The 22753-nt window shown below is 51.0% G+C and overlaps 1 protein-coding gene across 2 annotated transcripts in view; it reads left to right on the forward strand.

Moving 5' to 3' along the window:
- Positions 1–18363, forward strand: part of RAB6B (RAB6B, member RAS oncogene family) — a gene marked incomplete at its 3' end in the record, with an annotated part of 54130 nt that extends 35767 nt beyond the window's left edge. Inside the window, exons 3-8 of one of the 2 annotated variants that reach the window (XM_082839912.1) lie at positions 11118–11171; positions 11355–11460; positions 12720–12831; positions 13866–13959; positions 16581–16647; positions 18299–18363. In XM_082839912.1, coding sequence (XP_082696038.1) covers positions 11118–11171; positions 11355–11460; positions 12720–12831; positions 13866–13959; positions 16581–16647; positions 18299–18363 — 498 coding nt within the window. The remainder of the gene's footprint in view (positions 1–11117; positions 11172–11354; positions 11461–12719; positions 12832–13865; positions 13960–16580; positions 16648–18298) is intronic. The other variant, XM_082839913.1, reaches the window with a different exon arrangement.
- Positions 18364–22753: the final 4390 nt, after the last annotated feature.

The raw sequence follows: 22753 nt of genomic DNA on the forward strand, positions 1-22753 counted from the left end.
GTTCCACCTGTTTTGTATAAAACGAAGTGCCTGCCATTTTTCATAAGCAGTACAGTTGTCAAGTACAGCAATATTAAAGGAATAAATAAGCATTGCCAGGTTTGGGGTGATCTAACCACAGCAGGATGCAGTCCAGCCTCCTCGGAGGGGCATCGAGCCCATCGAGCCCAGGAGGCTCACCCAGCACAGTCGAGGAGGGAAGGGGAGGATCGTGGGGGTCATGTACTGGTAGGAGAGTCTCAGAATCAAGCCTGCTGCTCGTGTTGTCTTGATACCCTCTTTACATCCTTGTGGAAAAGTTTCCAGCAAGAATAATTTACTGCATACCTCATAAGAGGATACGGAATACAGAAAATGAATGCTGTGGCCAAGACTCCATGGTTCGTTTGGAACCCACCTCTTTGAGGGCCAGCCTTTCCTGAAGCTCTGGGAACACTCATTTATTGGGATGTGAATGCAGATTACAAGCACAAAGGTTCCCAGGACCAAGTTTCTACAGCATCTTTTGGAAATCCCTCAGTCAGTTGGTCAGTCCTCATTTTGTTTGCACAGAGTACCTTCATGCAGTCTAACTCATTTGATCCAAGAGTCCTTGAAGGAAGCTGTGATTATCCCCATTTTAGAGATAAGAAGCTGAGGGCCAGAGAGGCTGTCATTTTTCCAGGATACTCCCAACACAGTGTTCTTCCAAGCCCATTATACAGCATTCAGAGCCTGCCAAGGCACTGGCAGAGGTCCCTGAAGACGGACCAGGGCCCTCTGGGCACATGACCCCACCCAGGTCCATTTGGGTGGGGCACTCTGCTAGCTGCATGCCAGATCCTCTAGGCCTGGCCATGCACTGCTCTAGGAGGCACTGACAGGGAGCCTAGGGTTGCTGGCAGAAATCTGTCCCCCTCCCCCATGGAGGCTCCTGGTCACCTCAGCCTCTTAGCCTCCTGGCCTCACCAGGGCTGTGTGCATACATTGATCTGGGCTTTACCTTCAAAGGAGAAATGACTCCCTCTCCACCACACACTCATACCCACACAAGCCTCTTACACCTACTACCTTCCACATGCAGATACACAGTTGCATGCACACTTGTGTATCTCCATTCATCATGTGTCTACTCACATACACTCATAACCACATTCCCATCAATACACTCACACACTGTATGACCTGTGCTGACCTTTGAGAGGGAATGGAGGTTGTGGCCTACGTGGGTAGCTAGTTGTTCTTTTTGTCTGGTGTCCCCATATTATCCTTTCAGATAATTTCTATTAATCTGTTTTCAAGTTCACTGTTTCATCTGTCATTTGCTGTCTTCTGTTAAGCATTTAAAAATTTCAGATATTGTATTTTTAGTTCTAAATTTATATTTGCTTCTTTATAGTTTCTCTGCTGAGATGCACAGATTAAAATCTGTGTCTTCATTGTGAGTATGTTTTCTTTATATGTTTGAGCATAATTGTATTAGCTGCCGAAAAATGCTTGCTACTTTCAACATCTGGGTCACCTCGGGGCTGGTCTCCATTTATTCTTTTTTTTCTTAAATATGGCTTTTAGTTCATATGTATAGTAATTTTGAGTTGTATACTACACATTGTGATCAAGACTATGGATTCTGCTTGTTCCTTTGGAATTGTACCTGTTGAACCCAAATTCTCAATTCTCTCCCCCGTGGTAGGCAGCAACTTAAAGTTCTGTTCAGCTTTGTTTGTTTGGTTTTCAGTCTTAGGCTACTTGTGGTCTCTTTGGACCAGAGATTTGGGTAGCATTTACATGCAGAATTTGGGATTTCTCATCTCCAGGATTTTCCACATTTTCCAGCTGCTGTGATAGTTTTATGATCTGCCCTCTCATTTTTAACCAGTAAGACTATGGGTTTCTTGCCAAGTTGTAGCTACCCCTCATCTCCAGCCGGGGCTGCCTTTAGGTGAATGAACAGTCATAAAAACAGGAGCCTTGCCCAGGGCCATTCTCTTCTTTTAAGTGTTGACTCCCCTCTAGATTCTACCTGCTTTTGTCACTTTCTAGTGCCTTCAGTTAGTTGTTTTTTACATTCTGCTCAGAATTTATAATTGTAATCTGTAAGAGGGTTGGTTCTGATTACCAAAATCGGAACACCCCCATTCCCTCCATCTGGGATTTACTCCCCGTACTTCCCATCCTCTACTATTTCCCCATCTTCACCTGCTGGTAAGTTAGTATTCACTCAAGGACTGGCATAGTTGCCCTGCCTTTCCTCAAGAAATCAATCAGAAGCAAGGTCCGCCTCCTCTTAGAGACCCTCTAACTACAATAGTCCTACCCATCTGTCAGGGACCATAGTTTTGTGTGCTAATCTTAGCGCCTCCACAAGTTTGGAAGTTCAAGGCTGAATCGTGAACTGTGAATAGGTGTTAGCCATATGGAGGAGCATTCCACGGGAGGGAACAACTCCTTATAGGCTGGGACCAGGGCTTATTTTGGTCTAACACATAGTAAACACTCAAGAGTGAATAAGTGAATGAGTGCTACTTACTTACACCATATGCCAGAAAGGAGCTGCCCAGGAAAGACTGTGACCACCTTCTCCCTGCAGATCTGGCCTGTCTGGGAGCAATGGGCTCCAGCTGGCAGTAGTGTAGGGCCAACTGCTTATGCCTTGTGTCTGGAAAAATAAATGATGTCAAGGAGCTAGAAAATTTCTGGTAACCAAGGCCATCTTAAAAGTTCTTGTTTCTGTTCTGCCCTTAGAGAGCTGACTTTTGTTGTTGTTGTTAAAATGCAAATGAACTTCCTCTTAATGTGGACTCTGCCGAGCTGTTATGGCTAATGACCATAGATTCTGACAGGAGGGAGCCAGAAAGGATGTGACCCACACACACACACTCAGTGACAGCTTCAGAAATGAAGGGACTTCAGGAAGCAGAGGGAATACAGCTCAACAGTCAGGAGCAGGGGCTTTGCAGTCAGGGAGACCTGGGTTCTAATCCTGCCTCTGCCACCCCCACCTGTATGACCTAAGTTCAGAGTGAGCCTTGGTTTTTTCATCTGTGATTAGCCCCTTCTGCAGGCATGGGCATCTCCCTGTCTCTCACCCCAGGCAAGGAATCTGCCCCTCCTGCTGGATACCACAGACTCCTCAGACCAATTACAGCAGGAGCTCAGAATCTACGCAGTTGTTTGCAAACTTTACTGCACAAATGAGTTATCTGAGGGCTTGTCTGGAATTCTGATTCCCAGACTGACACTCCAGAGATTGTGATTCTGTCTGTCTGGGCTGGGCTCAGCAATCTGCATACTTAACAAGCTTCTGATGTGATTCTGAAGCAAGTGGTCCATGCACTACGTGTTGAGAATTACCAAATCACTGGCCACTGGGAGAGACTGACTAGTATGAGATCTTTCCAGTTTAGAAAGGAAACTGTTAAATGAGGGGCCCTGAGGCCAACCTGAGGGCTCAGAAGATGACTGGATTCAGCAGAGGAGCTGAATATTGATCTCTGATTAGGTTTTAACCATGTGGAAGAGCGTTAGAAAAGGCACAGAAACACAAAGTGACTTGTGTGTGTAGAGTCCTGACCACAGTATTATTACTAAAGTATGAAGTGCAAGCTGGGAAAGAGGGGAACGAGGTCAAAGGAAGCGACGGGCAGACCCTTTGCAGGCCAAGCTGAAGTGTGTGTGGATTGTTTCCTGGGGGCAGTAGGGAGTGATATGGTCAGATTTATGTTTTAGAAAGATAACACTGGTGCTGGTGAGAGATTATTTATCCAGGGAGAACCTCAGGGCAGAGAGACCAGTCAGGAAGCTGTTAGGCTGTTCAGGTAAAAGAAGTTGGAGGACTGAACTGGGGCAGTGCTGTTGGGGATGGAGAGAAGCAGACAGGTGAAAACACTCAGGACGCAAAGTATCAGCTCAGTGATTCCTCTGCTGTGAGGGGGTGGACGAGAGAGCAAGGGAAGAGGAGGAACTCAGGAGGGCTTCTGGAGGCTTGGGCACCCATGGAGGTGGAGGTGCCATTCATCAAGATGGGGAAAGTAGAAGATGTAAGTCTGGAGGGGGATGAGGGGCTCTGGGTGGGACACATATGTTTAGTGAGAGGTCTAGAGGACACGTGGATGGACATGTCCAGTAAGCGGTCAGATACCTGGATCTGGGGCTCAGGACAGAGGTGAGGCCTGGAATGTAGGTTGGGAAGCCAGCAGCATATCCTTTTTGAAGCTGTGACAGTAAATGAGGTCCCCTGACACAGTAGGGAACACCAACATTTTAGGGACAGAGAAAGGAAGAGGATCCTGTAAGAGGCCAATAAGGGACAGCAGTTAGAGAGGCAGGGAGAGCCAGAAACAAGTCACGTCATGAAAACAAAGGAAGGAAGAGTGTCAAGGAAGAGATTGGTCCACAGGGTCAAGTACATCTAGTAGAGTCTGGCCTATAGAGTGTCCTTACAATTTGGAGATGAATGGCCATGGCGACCACAGCCAGAGCAGCCTCAGTGGGCAGAGGGGCAGGAGTCAGACCACTGAGCAGTGGGTGAGAAGAGAGGAAGTGGGGACAGCTGGTTTGGGTCCTTTTCCAAGAAGCATACCAAGGGAATGGAGGTGAGAGATTGGCAGAGAGCTGGAGAGCCACTTAGTGACAGGGAAGGTTTTTTTTTTTAAGGATGCAAGAATTTTAAGAATGTTTCTTGGATGAAAGGAAAGAGTGAGTAGAGAATGAGGGGTTGAGAAAAGAGAAAAGAACCTTGATGGCTGAGAGGCTCAGGGCCAAGAGAACCCCAAGGAGAGGCTTGCTTTGACAGAAGGAGCAAATGCTCAGAGCCTGGAGGGATGGAGATACGGCTGGACACACATAGACAACTTTGCAAATATCTTTGTATTCTGGCTCTGCCATTTCCAGCTGTTGACACTGAGCAAGTAATTTAGCATCTCTTATACAGCTGACCCTTGAACAAGGTGGGTCTAAACTGGGCTGGTCCACTTATATGCAGTTGTTTTCAGTAGTAAGTACTACAGTACTACACCATCTGCAGTTGGTTGAACGGAGGGACCGAAGTGCGATACAGAGGACTGACTGTAAGTTATATATGGGTTTTCCACTGTGTGGATGGCCGGCACCCCTAACCCACACGTTGCTCAGGGATCAACTTTACTCAGTCTTCTTAGCAGAAACGTCTAAATACTAAAGAGCATAACTCATGGCACAGGTTATCAGGATTAAGTTAAGTAATGCATATTAAGTTCTTACCTGGCACATGAAGAGCACTCAGATGTTTAGTCATTGTTACTGTAGTTATCGTTGTTGTTATATTAGAGGGTAAAAGCAAGGAATTGAAGTGGTTTGTACTTGATGTTGTAAAGTAGATTTGAGGCCATCTTCTGAGAGTGAGTCTCGTGGAGGATGAAGCAGGGACAAAACAGGAGGATGTTAGGAATTGTTACTGATGTGGATGGAAACAGGAGGTGGTCGAGGACAAGTCACATGTTTTTATATATCACAGACTTACCATTTCTGGTGCTCCTATATTCCTTCTTTAAAGATCCAAACTTCCATCTGTAAAATTTCCCTTCAGCCTAAAGTGTTCATTTCCTGTAATGAGGGCTCACTGGTGACAAATGATCACAGTTTTCCCTTATCTGAAAATGTTTTTGTTTTGCTCTCAGTGTTGAAGGAAATTTTCACTGGCTTTAGAATTCTCGGCTTACATGATGGGGATGATGGTGGTTTGTTTCTTTTAGAATTTTAAAGATTTTGCTCCATTGTCTTCTGTTCTCAATTGTTTCTGAAGGGAGATCAACCATCATTCCTGTCATTGTTTCCTTGCATGTATTGTGTCTTTCTGTTTCCTAGCTGCTGTTAAGGTTTTCTCTTTATCTTTAGTTTTCAGCAATTTGACTATGACTTGTGTGGGTGTGGTTTCCTTTGTATCCTGTTTTAGGTTCACTGAGCTTCTTGAAGCTGTGGGTTGATGTTTCTAATCAAATTGAGAAAATATCTGACCATTAGTTTTTGTTTGTTTGTTTTTACTCTTTCTGAAACCCCATCTACATGTATATCAGGTCTTTATATTGCCCTAGAAGTTCCTGAAGTTCTGTTCATTTTTATTCTATCTTTTAAAAATCTGTGCTTCAGTTTGAACAACTTCTTTTGGACTGTCTTCAAGTTTACTGCCCTTTCCTCTGAAGTGTCCTAGCTGCTGTTATTCAAATCCAAGGCATTTTTATTTCAGGTATTGTGTTTTTTTGTGTTAAGATTTCTGGGTTTTGTTTTAGTCTCCATATATCTCTTGAAATTCACCCATAGTATTCATCTTTTTCCTTTATATTTTTCACACAGTTATAATAATTATTTTAAAGTTCTTGTCTGCTAATCCAACATCTGAGTCATCTGGGTATCTGTTTCTATTGAGTTTTTTTCCATTAATTATGGCTTAAATTTCCTGCCTCTTCACGTCTAATCCTTTTTTATTGTGTAGTGGACATCGTGAATAATAATAAGTTGTAGAGATTCATAGATTCTGTTACCTTCCTCTGAAGAGTGTTGAGTTTTATTTCAATGGGGAATTAAATTATGGGCAACTTAATCCTTTTTTTTTTGGAAGAGTTTACTTACCATGTTTTTTTTTGTTTTTTTGTTTTAGTAGATCTTTATTGGAGTATAATTGCTTCAAAATACTGTGTTAGTTTCTGTTGTACACCAAAGTGAATCAGCCATATGCATACCTATATCCCCATATCCCCTCCCTCTTGTGTCTCCCTCCCACCCTCCCTATCCGACCCCTCTAGGTGGTCACAAAGCACCGAGCTGGTCTCCCTGTGCTATGCTGCTGCTTCCCACCAGCTAGCTACCTATTTTACATTTGGTAGTGTATATATGTTGATGCTACTCTCACTTTGCCCCAGCTTCCCCCTCCCACCCCATGTCCTCAAGTCCATCCTCTATGTCTACATCTTTATTCCTGTCCTGCATCTAGGTTCATCAGTACCATTTGTTTTTGTTTTTTTTTTCGATTCCATATATATGCGTTAGAATACGGTATTTGTTTTTCTCTTTCTGACTTACCTCAGTCTGTATGACAGACTCTAGGTCCATCCACCTCACTACAGATAACTCAATTTTGTTTCTTTCTATGGCTGAGTAATATTCCATTGTATATATGTGTCACATCTTCTGGGCGGAAGACCTAAATAGACATTTCACCAAGGAAGACATACAGATGACCAAGAGGCACATGAAAAGATGCTCAACATCACTAATTATTAGAGAAATGCAAATTGGAACTACAGTGAGGTATCACCTCACACCGGTCAGAATGGCTGTTATCAAAAAATCTAGAAACAATAAATGCTGGAGAGGGTCTGGTGAAAAAGGAACCATCCTGCACTTCTGGTGGGAATGTAAATTGGTGCAGCCACTGTGGAAAACAGTATGGAGGTTCCTTAAAAAACTAAAAATAGAACTACCATATGACCCAGCAATCTCACTACTGGGCATATACCCTGAGAAAACCATAATTCAAAAAGAGTCATGTACCACAGTGTTCATTGCAGCACTATTTACAATAGCCAGGACATGGAACCTACTTACCATGTTTAAAGTTTGTTAAGATAGGTCTCTTTTGGTTTTTTCCTTAGTCCTCTGATATAACCCTTAGTCCTGAGATGACGTCCTTTTTCCCAGAGCTGGCCCTTCTGGGGTTCTCATGAAATGCCTGAGGTGTTTACCAAGTCCTTCTAACTTGGTGGGACTAGGAAGCTACCTCAGGGGAAAAACTGGTTAAGCATAGGATCTCACTTCATTTTCTTCCCTTCCTTTAGAGATTATAACCCTCCATTTTCTGCCTGCTTTTGATCACTTTTTGGTGATTGCAAATTGTTATTTGTTGCATTTGTGCAGAGTTTATAATAGTTATCTGTGGGTGGGTTAGTTTGATACAAACTACTTAGCCATTATTGGAAGTGAAACTTAGGGAGATGTTTTTGAGCAGAGCTGATGCCTCAGCCACATCCAAGGACAGTGCCTGTGCTTTGGCACCAGTGTGTGCAGCTGTGGGAAGGTCTTTTGTGGCTCAGCGGCCTGGCTGGGTGGGAAGTGTGGCCAGAACAGGTCTGAGAGACTGGGCACTTAAGGAACCAGGTGTTTCTCTGATGTGGAAGAAGCATGAAAGTGGGAATAGAGGTGGGAGAGAGCTGGAGAGATAGGAAGTTGGTCCTTTCAGCCTTACTTTCATCATTACCACTGAGCTGCTATTGTGAGGGGTAGTAAAGTATTGTGAGGGGTAGTAAAGTAAAGTGAGTGTTCAGCAAATGGTGTTTATGATTATGGAGGCCACTGGGTTGAGCTTTACCAGAGCTTGATCCACAAGGCACAATCCTTGTCACGTCATCTGGTGACTTCTCTGTCCTCCATGGAAGCACATGTGAGGCGAAATGGGGTTGTTGTTGTTACATTATCATCAGGAACATCACTGTCACCATCCATGCTGCCTACCCTTGAGGGGTATGTTTCTCCGTGATTCTTTGCTCTATTAGTTTGGATAGAGCTAGGCTGTATTAAAAGAAACTGCAAATAACAGTGGCTTAAGCGAAATAGAAGTCCAGTTCTCTGTCACACAACAGTCTGGGCGTCAGAGTCTCAGGCTGCTGAGGGGGCTCTACAGGCAGGAACTCAGGCTTCCTCTGTCTGGTTCATCTGTCGCCACTACTCTGTCACCTTCATCTGGATGGACCAATATGACTTATTACCACCTGTCTTTATTCCAAACAGTGGGAAAGGGAAAGGGGCAGCTGTGGGTACATCGCCTCTCCCCATGAAGGACCCATCCCAGAAGATGCAAATGTCACCTTCACATCCCACTGACCAGAGAACTTAGCCACCCAGCTACAAAGGAAGCTGGGAAATACAGTCTTTATTTGGTGCAGCCATGAGTTTATCTATACGTTTGGAGCCGTAATACTATAGAAAGGGAGACTCCGTGTTGGGGGACAGCTAGCAGTCCCTGCTACCAATCCTGAGGTCATACACCTGGATTTTTAGCTCAAGGGTCACTTTACAGAAGGAGCTTGGCAGTCCCTGGGGAGCCCACTGAGCACTGAAGTTGAGAGATGTCCGCCTGCTCTGTACGTTTCTCCGTGACAGCAGACAAGGATCATTGCTCTAACAGATAGCAATAAGTGGAGGTAGTGTGACTGTTAAGGAACAAGGCTCAGTCCACAAGCCGCTCGTCAATTCCAGACTTATTCCCCAGTGGCTACACCATGCAGGAAAGGTGTGCAAAGCTGGGGTTGAAAGAGCCCAAGTGATGCCAAGATTTTACACTGATCCTCCCAGCTCTGCCTCTGGTTGGCAAAGTCACGCTCGGTGTGTGCTTTAACTTTCCAGGTCTCCAGAGTAGGGGATTGAGTTGTGTCTAAGGTGTTTGCTTAGCACGCATGTTGTAGAATTGTATGATTCCTTGACACTCCCTATCTTTGCACTAAAGCAAGCTTCCAGGAGGATGCAGCCACTTTAACTCCTTTGTGGAATGGGTGAGGGTGGGAGCGTACATGCACCTGCTTGCAGTCAGCCGGGGGGCCTGCAGACATGGGTTTTTCTATTTCCTTGGGCTTTCTTGGTTGTGGTTTTTTTTTTTTTTTTTTTTTTGCGGTATGCGGGCCTCTCATTGTTGTGGCCTCTCCCGCTGCGGAGCACAGGCTCCAGCCGCGCAGGCTCAGCGGCCGTGGCTCACGGGCCCAGCCGCTTCGCGGCATGTGGGATCTTCCCGGACTAGGGTACGAACCCGCGTCCCCTGCATCGGCAGGCGGACTCTCAACCACTGCACCACCAGGGAAGCCCTTGGTTGTGGTTTTTGTAGTCAGAAGTCACCGCACAATTTTCCTTTCAATGAAGCTTATTTCTCAGCCCTATTTTTCTTTCAAAATGCTTTATTTGTGCTTCTAGAACTATTATATGTTCATTGTAGAAAATAGAAAAAGGTACAATGAAAGAAGCCAAAAAAAAAAAAAAAAGCACCCACAGTGTCAGTACTCAGACACCAGCACTATTAAGGCTTTAGTGTCGTCCCTTCACGTCAACGTCTAAGAAAATATGAAAAATACTTGTATCTCTACTTCAGTTAATCAAGTTGGGATCACACTATACATGATGTTTTGTAACCTGCTTTCTTTCACCTGATGACCATTTCCTAGAATCCTTAAATATTTTTCAAGGACGTGATTTTTAATGGCTGCCAAAGTTTCTAATCATTTGGATGAACCACCGTGTCCTTAACCAGTGCCCTGACATTCAGGCTGTGTCGGAGTCTCCATTATTATTAATTACATAGCAGTGATTGTTTCATGCTGAAAGCATCTTGCTCCCGTCACAAACACTGGGTGCAGTTTCGGCGCAGAGAGGTTGGAGGCCTGCCCCAAGCCACACAGCAAGTGAGTGATGGGTCCCAGCCATCTGGCCCAACTGCATCTCCTTGTGCCAGGACAGAGGAGGCACAGGCGTGACCTAGACAGTTGGCTTCCAGTGTGTCGATCTGGGTAGAGAAGAGCCGGTGGGTTTCGCAACGAGGTGCTGCTGTGGGTGGCTGTGATGCCCCTGGGGAAAGCCAGCTGCTTTCTGCCCGCCCCCGCGGCAAGCCGCCCTGCCCCCGCTCCACCTCCTGGCCAGTGGTGATCCCCCGCCAGGCGCTCGAGTTCCAGGGCTGAGGAGAAAAGCTTTGGGAGACTCGAGTGGAGGCTGGGAGGGAAGGAGGCAGGCGGGGCCGGCAGGCTGGGGCAGGGAGACCACCTCGTTCCTGCTCCTCCGGGCTCCCCCCTGAGCGGGGCAGGACATACACGTGCCAGTGGCCCTGCTGCTGGGAAAGCCGCCTCACCTGTTCTCTCCTCTCCTTTCCAAAGCACTTTTCTCTTCCTCTCCAAAAAGTATCACTCCCTAAACACCTATCCTCATCCTTGTTTAGCTCAAACTCACTCCCTCTGAGAGGGGCAAGAGGGTTCACTGTTGAGCTGGGGGTGGGGCAGCAGAGCAGAACCCACCTAAGGCTCGGCGTGGGTGACCCCTTTTGCTGGCTGTGTCCCTGCCTGGGTGTCTCGGCTTTTGCCCCTTTGCCTGAGACCTTTCGGGTTTGACCGTTCTGTGCTTTTCTCTAACAGGCAACCATTGGGATTGACTTCTTGTCAAAAACCATGTACTTGGAGGATCGTACGGTGAGTGCCTGACTTGACTCGGGAGGACGGGCAGGGCTCCTTGGGACCTATCCCCTGGGGCCCATGCTAGGCACCGCTGAGAGCCTGTGCCTGGCCAGCGTCCCAGAGCCGGGCCCTCCCTCAGCCCCCACTCCCACCACGAGGACCTCACTGCCCCCTGAGCCTCCTCCCTCCCTGTGACAGGTGCGACTGCAGCTCTGGGACACAGCCGGCCAGGAGAGGTTCCGCAGCCTGATCCCCAGCTACATCCGGGACTCCACGGTGGCTGTGGTGGTGTACGACATCACAAGTGAGTGTGGGGCCTGGGTGCTGGGCGGAGGGCAGCTCGCAGGGGCTCCGGGGCCAGGTGCGGCGCCAGCCAGGCTGCAGAGTGTGTGTGTGTGTGTGTGTGTGTGTGTGTGTGAAGATGGGAGAAGACGCTGGTCCCCAGGCCAACCTTGACCTGGCAGCCGTGGTTTTGTCAGCAGCATCCCAGTTCCTTACCGGGTTCCGTGGGGGGGGGAGGCCCAGCGGGTCCAGGAGGGCCTTGGGTGGCCTGCACTTCTCACACACTGAGGCTCTTCTGGCCAAATCAGCTGTTCTCAAGAGCGACGCACAGCCCTGAGGGAGGCTCGTGGGGCTGGGGTGAGGGGTAGGGCCTGGTGCAGAGCCCCACTGCCCAGGCAGGTGTCAGGGCACACACCTGGCAAGCGCTTGGGCTGCAGTCATGGGTGTGGTGGGAGGATGCCCCAGCCGGCTGCCTCTGGCTCTGACCGCAGGCTCCCTGCACACCTGAGAGCGGGTGGGAGCTGGGCCCTGAGGAGGCCTGGGCTCCTGCAGCCTGATGCTGAGCATAAGGAAGGTCAGGCTGCGAGAAGCCCAGGTTTCCAGGAAAGGGAGCCTCCACTCCCCTTGGGCCTGCGGGCTGCTGAGTGGTGGGCGTCGCCCTGTGACTGCTCTTCTGTGCGGCGGCGTGTCACAGCTTCTGACTGAGGAGGGGGCTGCCCTGAAATGCCTGGCCTCTCCTGGCTTTTATCTGCTCCTGGGGCCGCCTTCCCCGCTCCCCTTACTTTCAGGGCCTGAGGGTGCTCTTCAGAAATCCCTCTGAGCTCCTGTCAGTGGGAGGCTGCTCTGCAGGGCCCTCCTGCGCTGGGAGCTGCTGCGGTCCCACACACACACTGTCACACTGTTTCCAAGCTCAGCCAAGTCTACTGCACCCATTTCTCACTCTGCTGTGAACCTCCAAAGTCAGGTCCGACTCTCAGGTGGGCCCTAGGACCACTAGTAGGAAGTCATGACCCAGCGGCCTTCCAGATGCTGTGACTTCTCTCCCCAGAGGGTGGCTCAGCATATGAGGGGCCTTCGGGGACCCCGGGCACAGCTCCACAAACACGTGTGGACGTCCTTGGGAGGACCCAGGCCCGCTGGACTGTGCTCCCACGCCGCCCAGGTGTCTGAGGGTGCACACACCCCTCCCTCCTGCTCCTGGTCTTACTCCCTTCCCGCCCTCCCCCCCTCCTGCCAGGGCTGCCGTTCACGCGCTGTTTTATCTGCACTTTCCACCTCCAGATCTCAACTCCTTCCAACAGACCTCTAAGTGGATCGATGATGTCAGAACAGAGAGGGGCAGCGACGTCATCATCATGCTGGTGGGCAACAAGACGGACCTGGCCGACAAGAGGTAGGTGCAGCAGGCTGCAGGCCGGGCCCCCTCCATACCTCTCCAGCTCCTCCTGGATGGGGAGTGCTGGGATTTGTGGGTGAGCAGCCCCTGTGAGCTACCCCCTGCCCAGCACCCTGTCTGACCTGTCCCCCTGCATCTGGGAAGGACGCCCTTGGGGCACCGGAGGCTTTGAAAGCACCTGGTAGACGCCTACCCACAGGTGTGTCATGTCTGAAGCCCCACCTTCCAGGCTGGCAGGGGCAGGGCAGGCCTCCACGCGTGGCCTGAGTGGAGCCATATGCGCCCGGCTGGCCCAGCAGCGCATGGTCTGGGCCCGGCCTCAGTGCAGACACAGACACAGCAGCCCTCGGGCTCCCACCGGCCCTGCGCCTGTGAAATGCCTGGCTGATGTGGGTGTGGGTGTGAAGGGCCTGGTCCTTCGCTGTGTCTGGGTGGGACGCTCTCCCTGAAGAGGCTGCTTGCTCCACACCATCCTCCAGGCACAGGGCTGACCCCAGCGCCCTTCCCTGCACTGGTCCACTCATCTCATGGCGCAGGTAGAGCAATGAGTCATGGACTGAGGGCTTCCTGAGATGTACTCTGCCCGTTTAGGGAATAATCTGAATTAGAGGCTGCTTTATTTGAATCTTGTCCTTGAAGTGAAGAAAACGGAGTTCAACGCCCAGCTCCTTTGCAGTAGGTGACCTTGGGGACATTACTTTTAACCTCAGTGTTCTCATTTGGAAAATGGGGCTGATGGTACCACCCAGAGAGGCGGTCTGTGGCTGGCAGTGCTTTACGAATGTTGGCTCTGGCCGTGGTGACACTGCGAAAGGGACAGCAAGCCACCTGCCTCAGGGCCTGCTCCCAACCTGGACGGAGCTGCCAAGGAGTAGGGAGGGGCTGGTGTCCTGCTGTGCCCTGAGGGAGCCCTGGGGTCCAGCCCCGACCTCAGGGCTGACTGAGGGGCCCCCATCATCTGAGGCTGCTCCCTCCGCCCCCACCAGGGGCTACTTCCCTACTGAACTGGTCCCCCCTCGCCTCCCCTCCAGGCAGATAACCATCGAGGAGGGGGAGCAGCGCGCCAAAGAACTGAGCGTTATGTTCATCGAGACCAGCGCCAAGACCGGCTACAATGTGAAGCAGGTGGGGTCTGCCGCCTTTGGCCAAGGGGCTAGTGACTAGGTGGGGCCATCCAGCCACCAGCTGGGGAGCGAGTAGCCTCCAGAGCTCTACTGCTCGCCCTCAGGCCGTCGGGGCTATGGGATCAGCCACCAACTTCAAGGAGGCCGAGAGACGTAGCTTCTTACCTCACGTGGGGTGGACGTGCAGGAGAGTCTATCCAATCAGCATTTTGGGGTTCCTGCCTTGCGCTTGGCACGTGCTCAAGGCTGTGGTGGTCCAGGCAGGCTTGGAGACAAGAGCCCACCCACGGTGCGGTCCGAGCTTGCAGTGGGGAGAGGCCTGGGAGTCAGAAGCCTCAGAGGAGCCGTAGAGGGGGTGGGGTTAGGGCTGAGCCTGGGAGCAGGGGGCTTCTCCTGGGTCCACAGACCCCCAAGGAGTCCACGGATGAAATTCAGCAGGTCAGTGGATTTAGGTGGGAAACAAGTGTCTCTGCACTAACCTCTGACGGGTCTCCAGCATTTCCTGCAGCTGTGAGCGTAGGCAACCCAACTCCGTATGTTAGCAGCGCCTGGGGCTTTATCACGGTAGAGGTCACAGCCGCTTTCTTATCACCTTACAGTGGTGTCGCAGATCTCTTGAACTTTTTCCCACCTCAGTATCTCAGGGACCCCCTGCCGGCTTCTGCTCTTTAACAGGTTCCCCGGGCTGCTAGTCACAAGTCTGTATCTTTAAAGATTTTAGAAGTTTGTTTCAATACTAAATGGTCTCCTTTACATAAAACTTATATGTAATTCATTTCACACACTTAAAAGGAGCCCATAGGCTTCGCCAGCCTGCCAAAGGAATCTTTGGTTCAAAACAAGGTGAGGAACCCCTGTCTGCAGGGAAAAGAGGACTCAGAGAGGTGATGAGAGGGGGCGGCCTGGGCCAGGGGACCGGCATGGGCACAGGTGCCGCTGGAGGAGTGTCGGGGCCTGGCTGGGGGTCACTTCTGCCCTGCCGTCCCCAGCAGTGTCCAGGAGCACTAGACAAGCTGCCACTGCAGCAGCCGGCCTCACACAATGAGGCTTTACCCAGCCTGGGCAGTGCCTTGCCAGTGGGAGGTGACAGAGGAGCGGAAAGGGACAGAATGGGAGGCCCCGAGCTCCCAGGACTCAGTGCCCCCACCCCAGTTGGAGGGTCATCAACATGGCTCTCTTCCCTCCTATCCCCTTCCCAGCCTCCTTCGGAATAAGGCCAGGGTGGCCGTGGTGTCACCTGGAGGAGGGAGCTACCTGTCCCTGGAGGCCTGCAGGAGACACTGGTTGCTGCTCTGCGCGGCCCTGATGGAAAGGCTTGGGGGGCAGGGAAGCAGAGGGCAGCAGCCCCGAGGGCAGGTGGCCTCTGCCCCCATGGTCAGGGAGATGCCGATGTCCCCCTTTCCGGATTGCTCTGGAAGCCAGGCGATGGTCTGAGCCGGAGTTGTATATGGTCGGTTCTAAGCCTGTGTGGTGGAGAGGCATCCCCATGCAAAGTAGCCTCCTGGACTCTGAACGTGAGCATATCTGCTCTCAGAAGCCCCCATGTGACCCCAAGAGCCTCCATCTAACTCCCACTTCTGCCAGCCATGCTCAGAGCCTCCCTGCAGCCTGCCCACAGGGTCCATACCACGCAGAGCCCACCAGTGGCTTCCCCGCCCGGACCCTTAACCGCCCTTGGTCTTGTCACCCAGCCTGCGTGCTCCGATGCGGCTGGGCTCTGGGGTGAGACCTTGAATAAGACTCACCCTGTCTTCAGAGAGCTCAGGCAGTGGAGAAGTTTTAAGCCCAGAGCTCACCTAGTTCCTGCAGTTGGTGTTTGTAGAGAGATGGGAGGGAATTCAGGATCTTCTGGTGCCTTGTGTTTCTGCCTTGTACTTGCCGTCACCCGCTAGGTTCCACGCACGCACACACACACACACACACACACACGCACACAACCACACGCACACAGTTCTCATGCACACTTTACAGACTTACACGCACAGAAACCCCACATTTGTACATGTACACACCATACACACTCATTCCCCCCCCACAGATGCCACACATCCACACCACACCACCCATACTCCTCTACACACAATATGCACATCGCACTCACCCACACCCAAGCAAACCCACAATGTCACATTCACACTCCTGTGTCCTTATTGCCTCCAAAAAAATCTCCGCTGTGACTGTGTGGCCCTGACTCCCAGCTGCCCCGATGCCCGTGGACTCGCAGGGCTCCCTGAGGAGAGGGTCATTGTCTCAAGGGCAGGTCGAAAGTCCCTTCCCCACACCAGGTCCCTACATGGGCAGCGGGCCAGAAGCTTGTCTCCCAGGACCTAGATCGTTTTCTGCACTAGGGTAGGTCCCTGCCATCACCATGACCCACACTCAGCCCCTCGTGACCCTGTGGCCAGCCTGCCTGGGTGAGAGGCCTGCCGGGGCCCAACGCCATGAGAGGTGCTGGGGGCACAGGTGAGAGAAGTTAGGTGCACCCCCTGCTGTCCAGGGTGCAGTCAGTGGGACAGAAAGAGAGCAGAGCCCGAGGTCAGGGTGAGAAGAGGCAGAGGGTGGAGACACCGGCAGCAGGAGGGGAAGGATGGGGGCTCATGCTGCATCTCCCCCTCTCCCCAGCTCTTCCGACGTGTGGCCTCGGCTCTGCCTGGAATGGAGAACGTCCAGGAGAAAAGCAAAGAAGGCAGTATCCTTTTCCTTTGACAAGTGAGTGAAAGATGTGCTGCAGAAGCCATTTATTCATTGATTTATCCACGTGGTATGTTAGAACAGTGGGCAGACCCTTGCCAGTTCTCCAGGCCAGCCTTCCTGGCAGATAGCTGTTCTGTGGGGCCTCCTCTGTACAGGGATGAGGCTGAACTGCAAGGTCCTTAAGACCATATCCAGCTCGAACCACCTAAGCTTCCAAAACAGTGTGGGAATGCCAGAGGGATGTGTGTGGAGTGACAGTGTGGGGAGTGAGAGATAGTAAGTGCCCTTCTTTCCAGTGAACAGACTCGTGTTTCATGGGGACAAGTGGAATCTCCATTTCCGTGCATTCAGACATGATTTCAGCATGGCCCAACCTCCTCTATGCGAGACGACTGCCCCACCAGGTGTCTCCTCCCCTGCCTGCCCTGCGCAGCCCAGGCCTCCCCACTGCTCTGGGGGCAGGGTCTGCACACCACTCACACCGTCCACCCCAGAACTCAGGCCACACCCAAAAGCTGAAACTGAGGCTCAGAGAGGTGGTCTGATTTGCCCAGTGGGAAGGAAGGCAGTTGTTCATTGTCTATTTACTAGTTTATTTATAGTCTACCATGTTATAAATAATGTGTGTTTATGTATATATACGCTGCGTACACACAAAACAGGATAAAAATGTGCATAAGAAGATTGGGGTTTAGGGAAAATCAGGAAAAGTCATGGACAAAGTCATACTCAGAATATGCCATGGCCAGGTGGCCAAAAAGTGGTAAGGAGGGAAGGTGGTACGTGGTCTTTAGGGGAAGCATGGCTTTTTATAGTCCTTAACTTCTGAAGAACCTCTCCCATCGTCCTTACCTAGGGACCACAAAACCTCCCTAGGACACGGGCAGCAGGTCCCATAGCAGGGCTGCTTCAACCCCTACCCACTCCCAGCCCCACAGGAAGGGCGATTCTGTGCAGTGCCGTGACCAGGCCTGGCCTGGCCTGACTGAGATTTCAGCCTGGTGAGGGCAGAGGGAGCGGCCTGGCTGTGCACTCTGCACCCGCTCCTCTGGCGGTTCCGATCGGTGCTTCGCCAACCCCCAGTCCCCACGGCGCCCGTGGAAAGGGCTGGAGAGGGGCTATGCTGACACCCTCCCCCAGGGATGTGGGTTCTCACAGCAGCAGCCTCAGGGTCTAAGCGACCCGTTCTGACGGGAGCTTGAGGGGTCAGGGTTGCTGTGCCCACCTGGGCAAGGCCTGTGTAGCCCTGTACTTTGTGAGGTGGGCTCCATGCCCGGCCGGCAGGCTCCACCTCCTGGGCACTTTGGGGTGGGGCTGATAGGTAACAAGGCCGAGGCCGAGGCTGGTCACCGGGAAGCCTTCTAAGAAAGGGTCTGTCGGGCCTGTGTTTAGATGATGGTCCCACAGCCCAGGACAAGTTTTACTTCTGGTGGATACTGGTGAGGGCATGTGGAAGGGTCGGGGAAGAGGTGGAAGGGTGGGAGCTGGTGACCCTGCATCCTTCCCACCCAGGCAAAGAAAAGAGCAAGTTCCTGGGTGTTTGCTGAGGGGCAGAGGGGCTGCGCAGGGCAACTTAGCGGGCACCGGAGCAGGAGCGGGGGTGGGAGCTCCGAGAGAGTCATCTTCCTTAGCCCCGCCCCCTGCAGTGATCGACATCAAGCTGGACAAACCCCAGGAGCCTCCGGCCAGCGAGGGTGGCTGCTCCTGCTAATGCAGCCTGACCGCAGGCTTCCTTTAACACTACTCGCTTGTTGTGTTGCTTCCTATTGGTTAGCTTCCTAAGGGGGGTGGGAGATGAGCTTATCCAGATGGGAGGATTTTTCTTTTCTCTCTGTCTCTAGGAGTCTGGTGGGATGGGGCGGGAGGCTGGGCATCAGGGATCACGTCACTCTTAACAGCTGTTACTTAAACAACTATTTTTTGGTTTGGTTGTAATATATTGTACTTTATTAAGATTGCCAAAAACTGTTAAAATTAAAAAAAAATTTAAACCATGTGTATACAACTTTTTGCCAGATAAAAATGTAGTCATTTTTATTTGAAAGATGTGCTCTTTTGTTTTTGTATATTTGTAAACTTACAGAGAACCTTTTCCACACACCTCCTCCTTCCTGTCCTCTTTGAACGGTTCATCACCTCTGCTCTCCTCCCACCCCCAGACCAATACATTTAAACAATTAACTGGGCGATTTAATTAGGTTCCAATCCCCGGGCTGTCTGGCCCAGACCAACCAGCATCCACCAAACAGGCCCTACCTGGTTAAATCAAACACTGATTGAATGAAACAGCCTCTGAAGAGGCAGCTGTGACTCTGTCCTTCTTCCATGGCCAGAGTGGGGCATTAGTCACGGCCCCGAGCTGAAATTAAGGCTTTGTGAACTGCAGGGGGCCCAGCCGCAGGCCCACTGGAATTATTTCTGCCTCTTTCCCCTCCCTGAAAAGCCTTGAGAGGGCACTCGCCACAGGCAACCTTCCACTCTCTGTGGTCCGCCTAGTGATTGGCAGAACAAGAGGTCATGGGAAGGAAGGAAGGACGGGGTGCTGTTGGCAACTGTGGGCTGGTTTATAGACTGGGGGCACCATGTGTAGTTCTGAAAATGTTTTAGCCAACCTGTCCAGCGATCAGCACACACATCTGGGTTGCAGGGAAGGGAAGGGCAAATGGAATCTCAGTGTGTGTCCCCTGAAGCCCTCCTCCTTGGGTGCCAGGAAAGCTGGAGCCTGTATCACACAGTATTGGCCCGTCTGTGACTGGGGAAGGGAGGGTCTGCAGAACTGCCACCTGGAAGATGCATGTTTGCCAATCCTTGGTTGCTAATACTGTTGATGCTGTTCTGCAAAAGCTGACTTCTTGACGTGTTTCTGCCACTCTGGCACAGTGCAGTTGAAACCTTTGTGCACAGACCTTTGCAGCTATTGTAGCAGCACTCTGCTTGCCTGAGGGTAGGGCTGAAGTGGGGTCCCCAGAAGGCTTCCCAGAGAGACGTCCTTGCCATGTTTGACTCATTTCTGAGAGGACTTAGACCTGAGGACCTATCTGTAAAATCTCTGAAGAGAACTCTCTCTTTCACTAAGTGATGTAGCCTGCTTGGCCAGCATTCCAAATAGACCCAGACTCACCGCCCCTGAGCTGGCCCAAAGCCAGGCAGTGGGCAGCCACTCTGGCCAAAATCGGTAAGCCCTGCCCTCCAAGCCGGCATTGACTCTTCCTCCAGGCTGCTATTGGGCTTGTCATAATTGAGCTAAATGACCATCTGGGGTGTGGTAGGGGGTAAATTCCTCCATAAAGCAGGGCTCTGACAAGTTATTGCAATGAATTTGGAACTTCTCAGAAACTAATCCAAACTGGCAGCCTGTAAGTGCAGCAGGACCTGGCAGGACTCATTGATAAGTTGTCCAGTGGGTCTGTCACACATTCAGCTAAGGAGAGACTGTGTGTCAGAGCTGATCTTTAGAGAGGAGTGTATCTTCGGGAGAAGAAAAGAGGAAGCAGGATTCCCACTGAGCTCCTCTTCCAGAAGGCATAGACCAATGTACGAACGTAATTCCAGTGTCAAGTGTTGAGTTTTTATATGTGTGTACATAATTATATATAGAGATAGATTTGTGTATACACCTTCCACACACACATTCTCACAGAGATTCATGTGCTCAATGTATATTCTTGTTCTTCCTCCTCTCAAGTTGGAACTTGCATTGTGATAACAGTTTTGGAAATTCAAAAGTACTGCAGCGTGTTGAAATAAGAAATACTTAATATTGTCCCAAAACTTGTGATTGTCTTGCCATCAATAAAATACTGCATAGATTTGTTAACTACAGGCAAAACTAGCCCCTGGGAATATGTGCACTCTTTCTGTCTGTACTTGTATGCACAGGTGTGCATGCCCACGTGGGCCCGTAGCCGCACCATGGCACCCCCCCCAAGTGGTGCTTGTTGGAAGAGTGCTTACTTACCTGGTGAGAATTCATAGGAGTCCAGGTGACAGCACCCGGCTTGGCTGGCAGTGAGGGCCATTGCTTGTGGCCCCTGGGACAGCCCCATTTGCAGGGATCTCTTTGGGTCTCAGTGAATGAATGGATGGTGGATTTTTATGTTCTTGGTACTAAGAGTACTTTTTCTTAAAACATTCTTGTAAAAAAAGGTAGAAAGTCCTCTTCTCATGTGCACACATACCCAAGGCACCACTTTTTTTTCCATCACAGCCTAGAAGAATAGTAAGAGACGCAGTAGATACAATGTGGCTTGATGTGGCGTAGGTGAGCCCTCCTTTTCCAGTGCGTACACAACATCCTCTCTCCTGAGCCCGGGCTCTCCCAGCCCCGTGGGCCTCTGCAGGTGAGGGCGGCTGCCTCCCCTCATCCTCCCATCTTGGTGGTGCCACACCGCTCCATGGGCACCCTCCTTGGGCCTCATCTCCACCCCTCATTCCTGGGTCTGTCAGGGCAGCCAGACCTCCAGCACAGAAGGGTGTTGGCTCCTTGGCTCCCGTTTTGGGCAGGTGCCATCACTGCCCTCTTGCTTGTAGCTAGGATCTTGTCTCAGGGTTAAGGTTCAATAATGAAATGATCAGGTTCCCTTGAAGAAAATATCATGAAATTCCTCAGCATACGCAGTGAGAGTATCCCACCGTTGCCAAATCCAGGCAAAGGGGAGGAATCCTTTTAGGAAAGGATCTCAGTTTAGCCCGTGGTTCAGTCTCTCTCCCCACAGAGCAGCCCTGACCTGGGAGTAGAGCAGGGTCATCTTCTGTAGCCCTCTTTTTTACTTTGAGGAATCTCAAAGAAAAGCTGTCGGTAAAGCTCCTGTTTTGTGGGCATCTGAAAAATTGAGCACACGGTGGGCAAAGCAGGAAGCATATTTATGAATGCACACATGTGCCGGAGCGAAAGTGTGGCACCAGCATCTTGAGTGCTAGAACTGCAGCTGTGTGGTCCAAGGCGAGCAAGTGCTGACTCAGTCAGAGGCCTCCCTGCCATCATCGTCACGACTCTCTTCCTGACAGCATCCCCAATCGGTCTGGAATGTCCCAGGTTCGAGGAGCAATGGCCAGATCAGTTCCAGTGTCTCAGGCAACAGAAACAAGGGTTGTATGGTGGTAGCTAAGGGTGCAGAACACATCTTGAGTGCAATGTCTCTGTCTTCCTGGTGGCCAGTCAGTGCTGGCAGCCCCTGCCCACAAGTACCAGGTGTGACAGTAATGGCACCGCTGGCTTCGGTGTCCTGCAGGCAGAGCAGCCTCATTCCTTCACATGGCGGAAGGCGGGTGAGGACGTCAGGATGTGCGAACAGGTAGCCGAGGGCTGTGAGGTATGTCTGAGCCACACAAAGGGCAGCTGAGCTGAAGTGTCTGTGCATTAACCCGTGCGCACTAGTTTCCTAACTACCTCTCCCCCAAGAATGTGAGGCATTGTCCCCTGGCTACAGCTGATCGAGGTGGAGAGCTCAGAACCCTTCCTATGCCAAGGCAGGAAAACCAAGACCGAAAAGGGTGACTTGCTTACGGTCACCGAGTAAGCCAGAAGCAGTCAGAACCAAGGTGTTTCCACTCTTCATCCATTGCTGACCTGTGTGTAACAAATGTGACGGTGCGCTGGCACACAGGGCTGCTGGGCACGCGTGCTCCTCAGGCCATCTCTACTCTGGTTCGGATGTAAGTCTGTCCAGCATAGCCGAGTGAGGCAGGAAAGAACCCATGTACATTTCAGGCTCCTCCATTGCAAAGAAGGGCCAGTCCCCAAGTCCACTCTGATTGTCAGACCAGGGCACCCTTTGGACTTTTTGTTTGAAATGGACTGTTTCAGTGTTCCGAAACCTTGAGCTCTCAGTATGTAAACTCCCTGGACACCAGACCCCCCGCCTCCCTGTGTGGCTGACACTCCAGGCAGGGCGTGGTTTATCCTTGCAGTGGGGTTCAGACCTTCCAGTGAGAAGCCTCCATACATCCACGGCCAGCCTGTATCACGTGTGTGTCACCTTCCCCCTCGTCCGTCCCCATAAAAGTGATTGGCCGTGAGGAGCACAGAGGGTGGCATTTCCATCTCTCACTGGCTCAGCAGATTTAAATGGCCACATTGACTTTACATAAAACTGTGTAAA

Source organism: Leucopleurus acutus (assembly GCF_964270905.1).
Source record: "Leucopleurus acutus genome assembly, chromosome: 5".
Classification (NCBI taxonomy): Eukaryota; Metazoa; Chordata; class Mammalia; order Artiodactyla; family Delphinidae; genus Leucopleurus; species Leucopleurus acutus.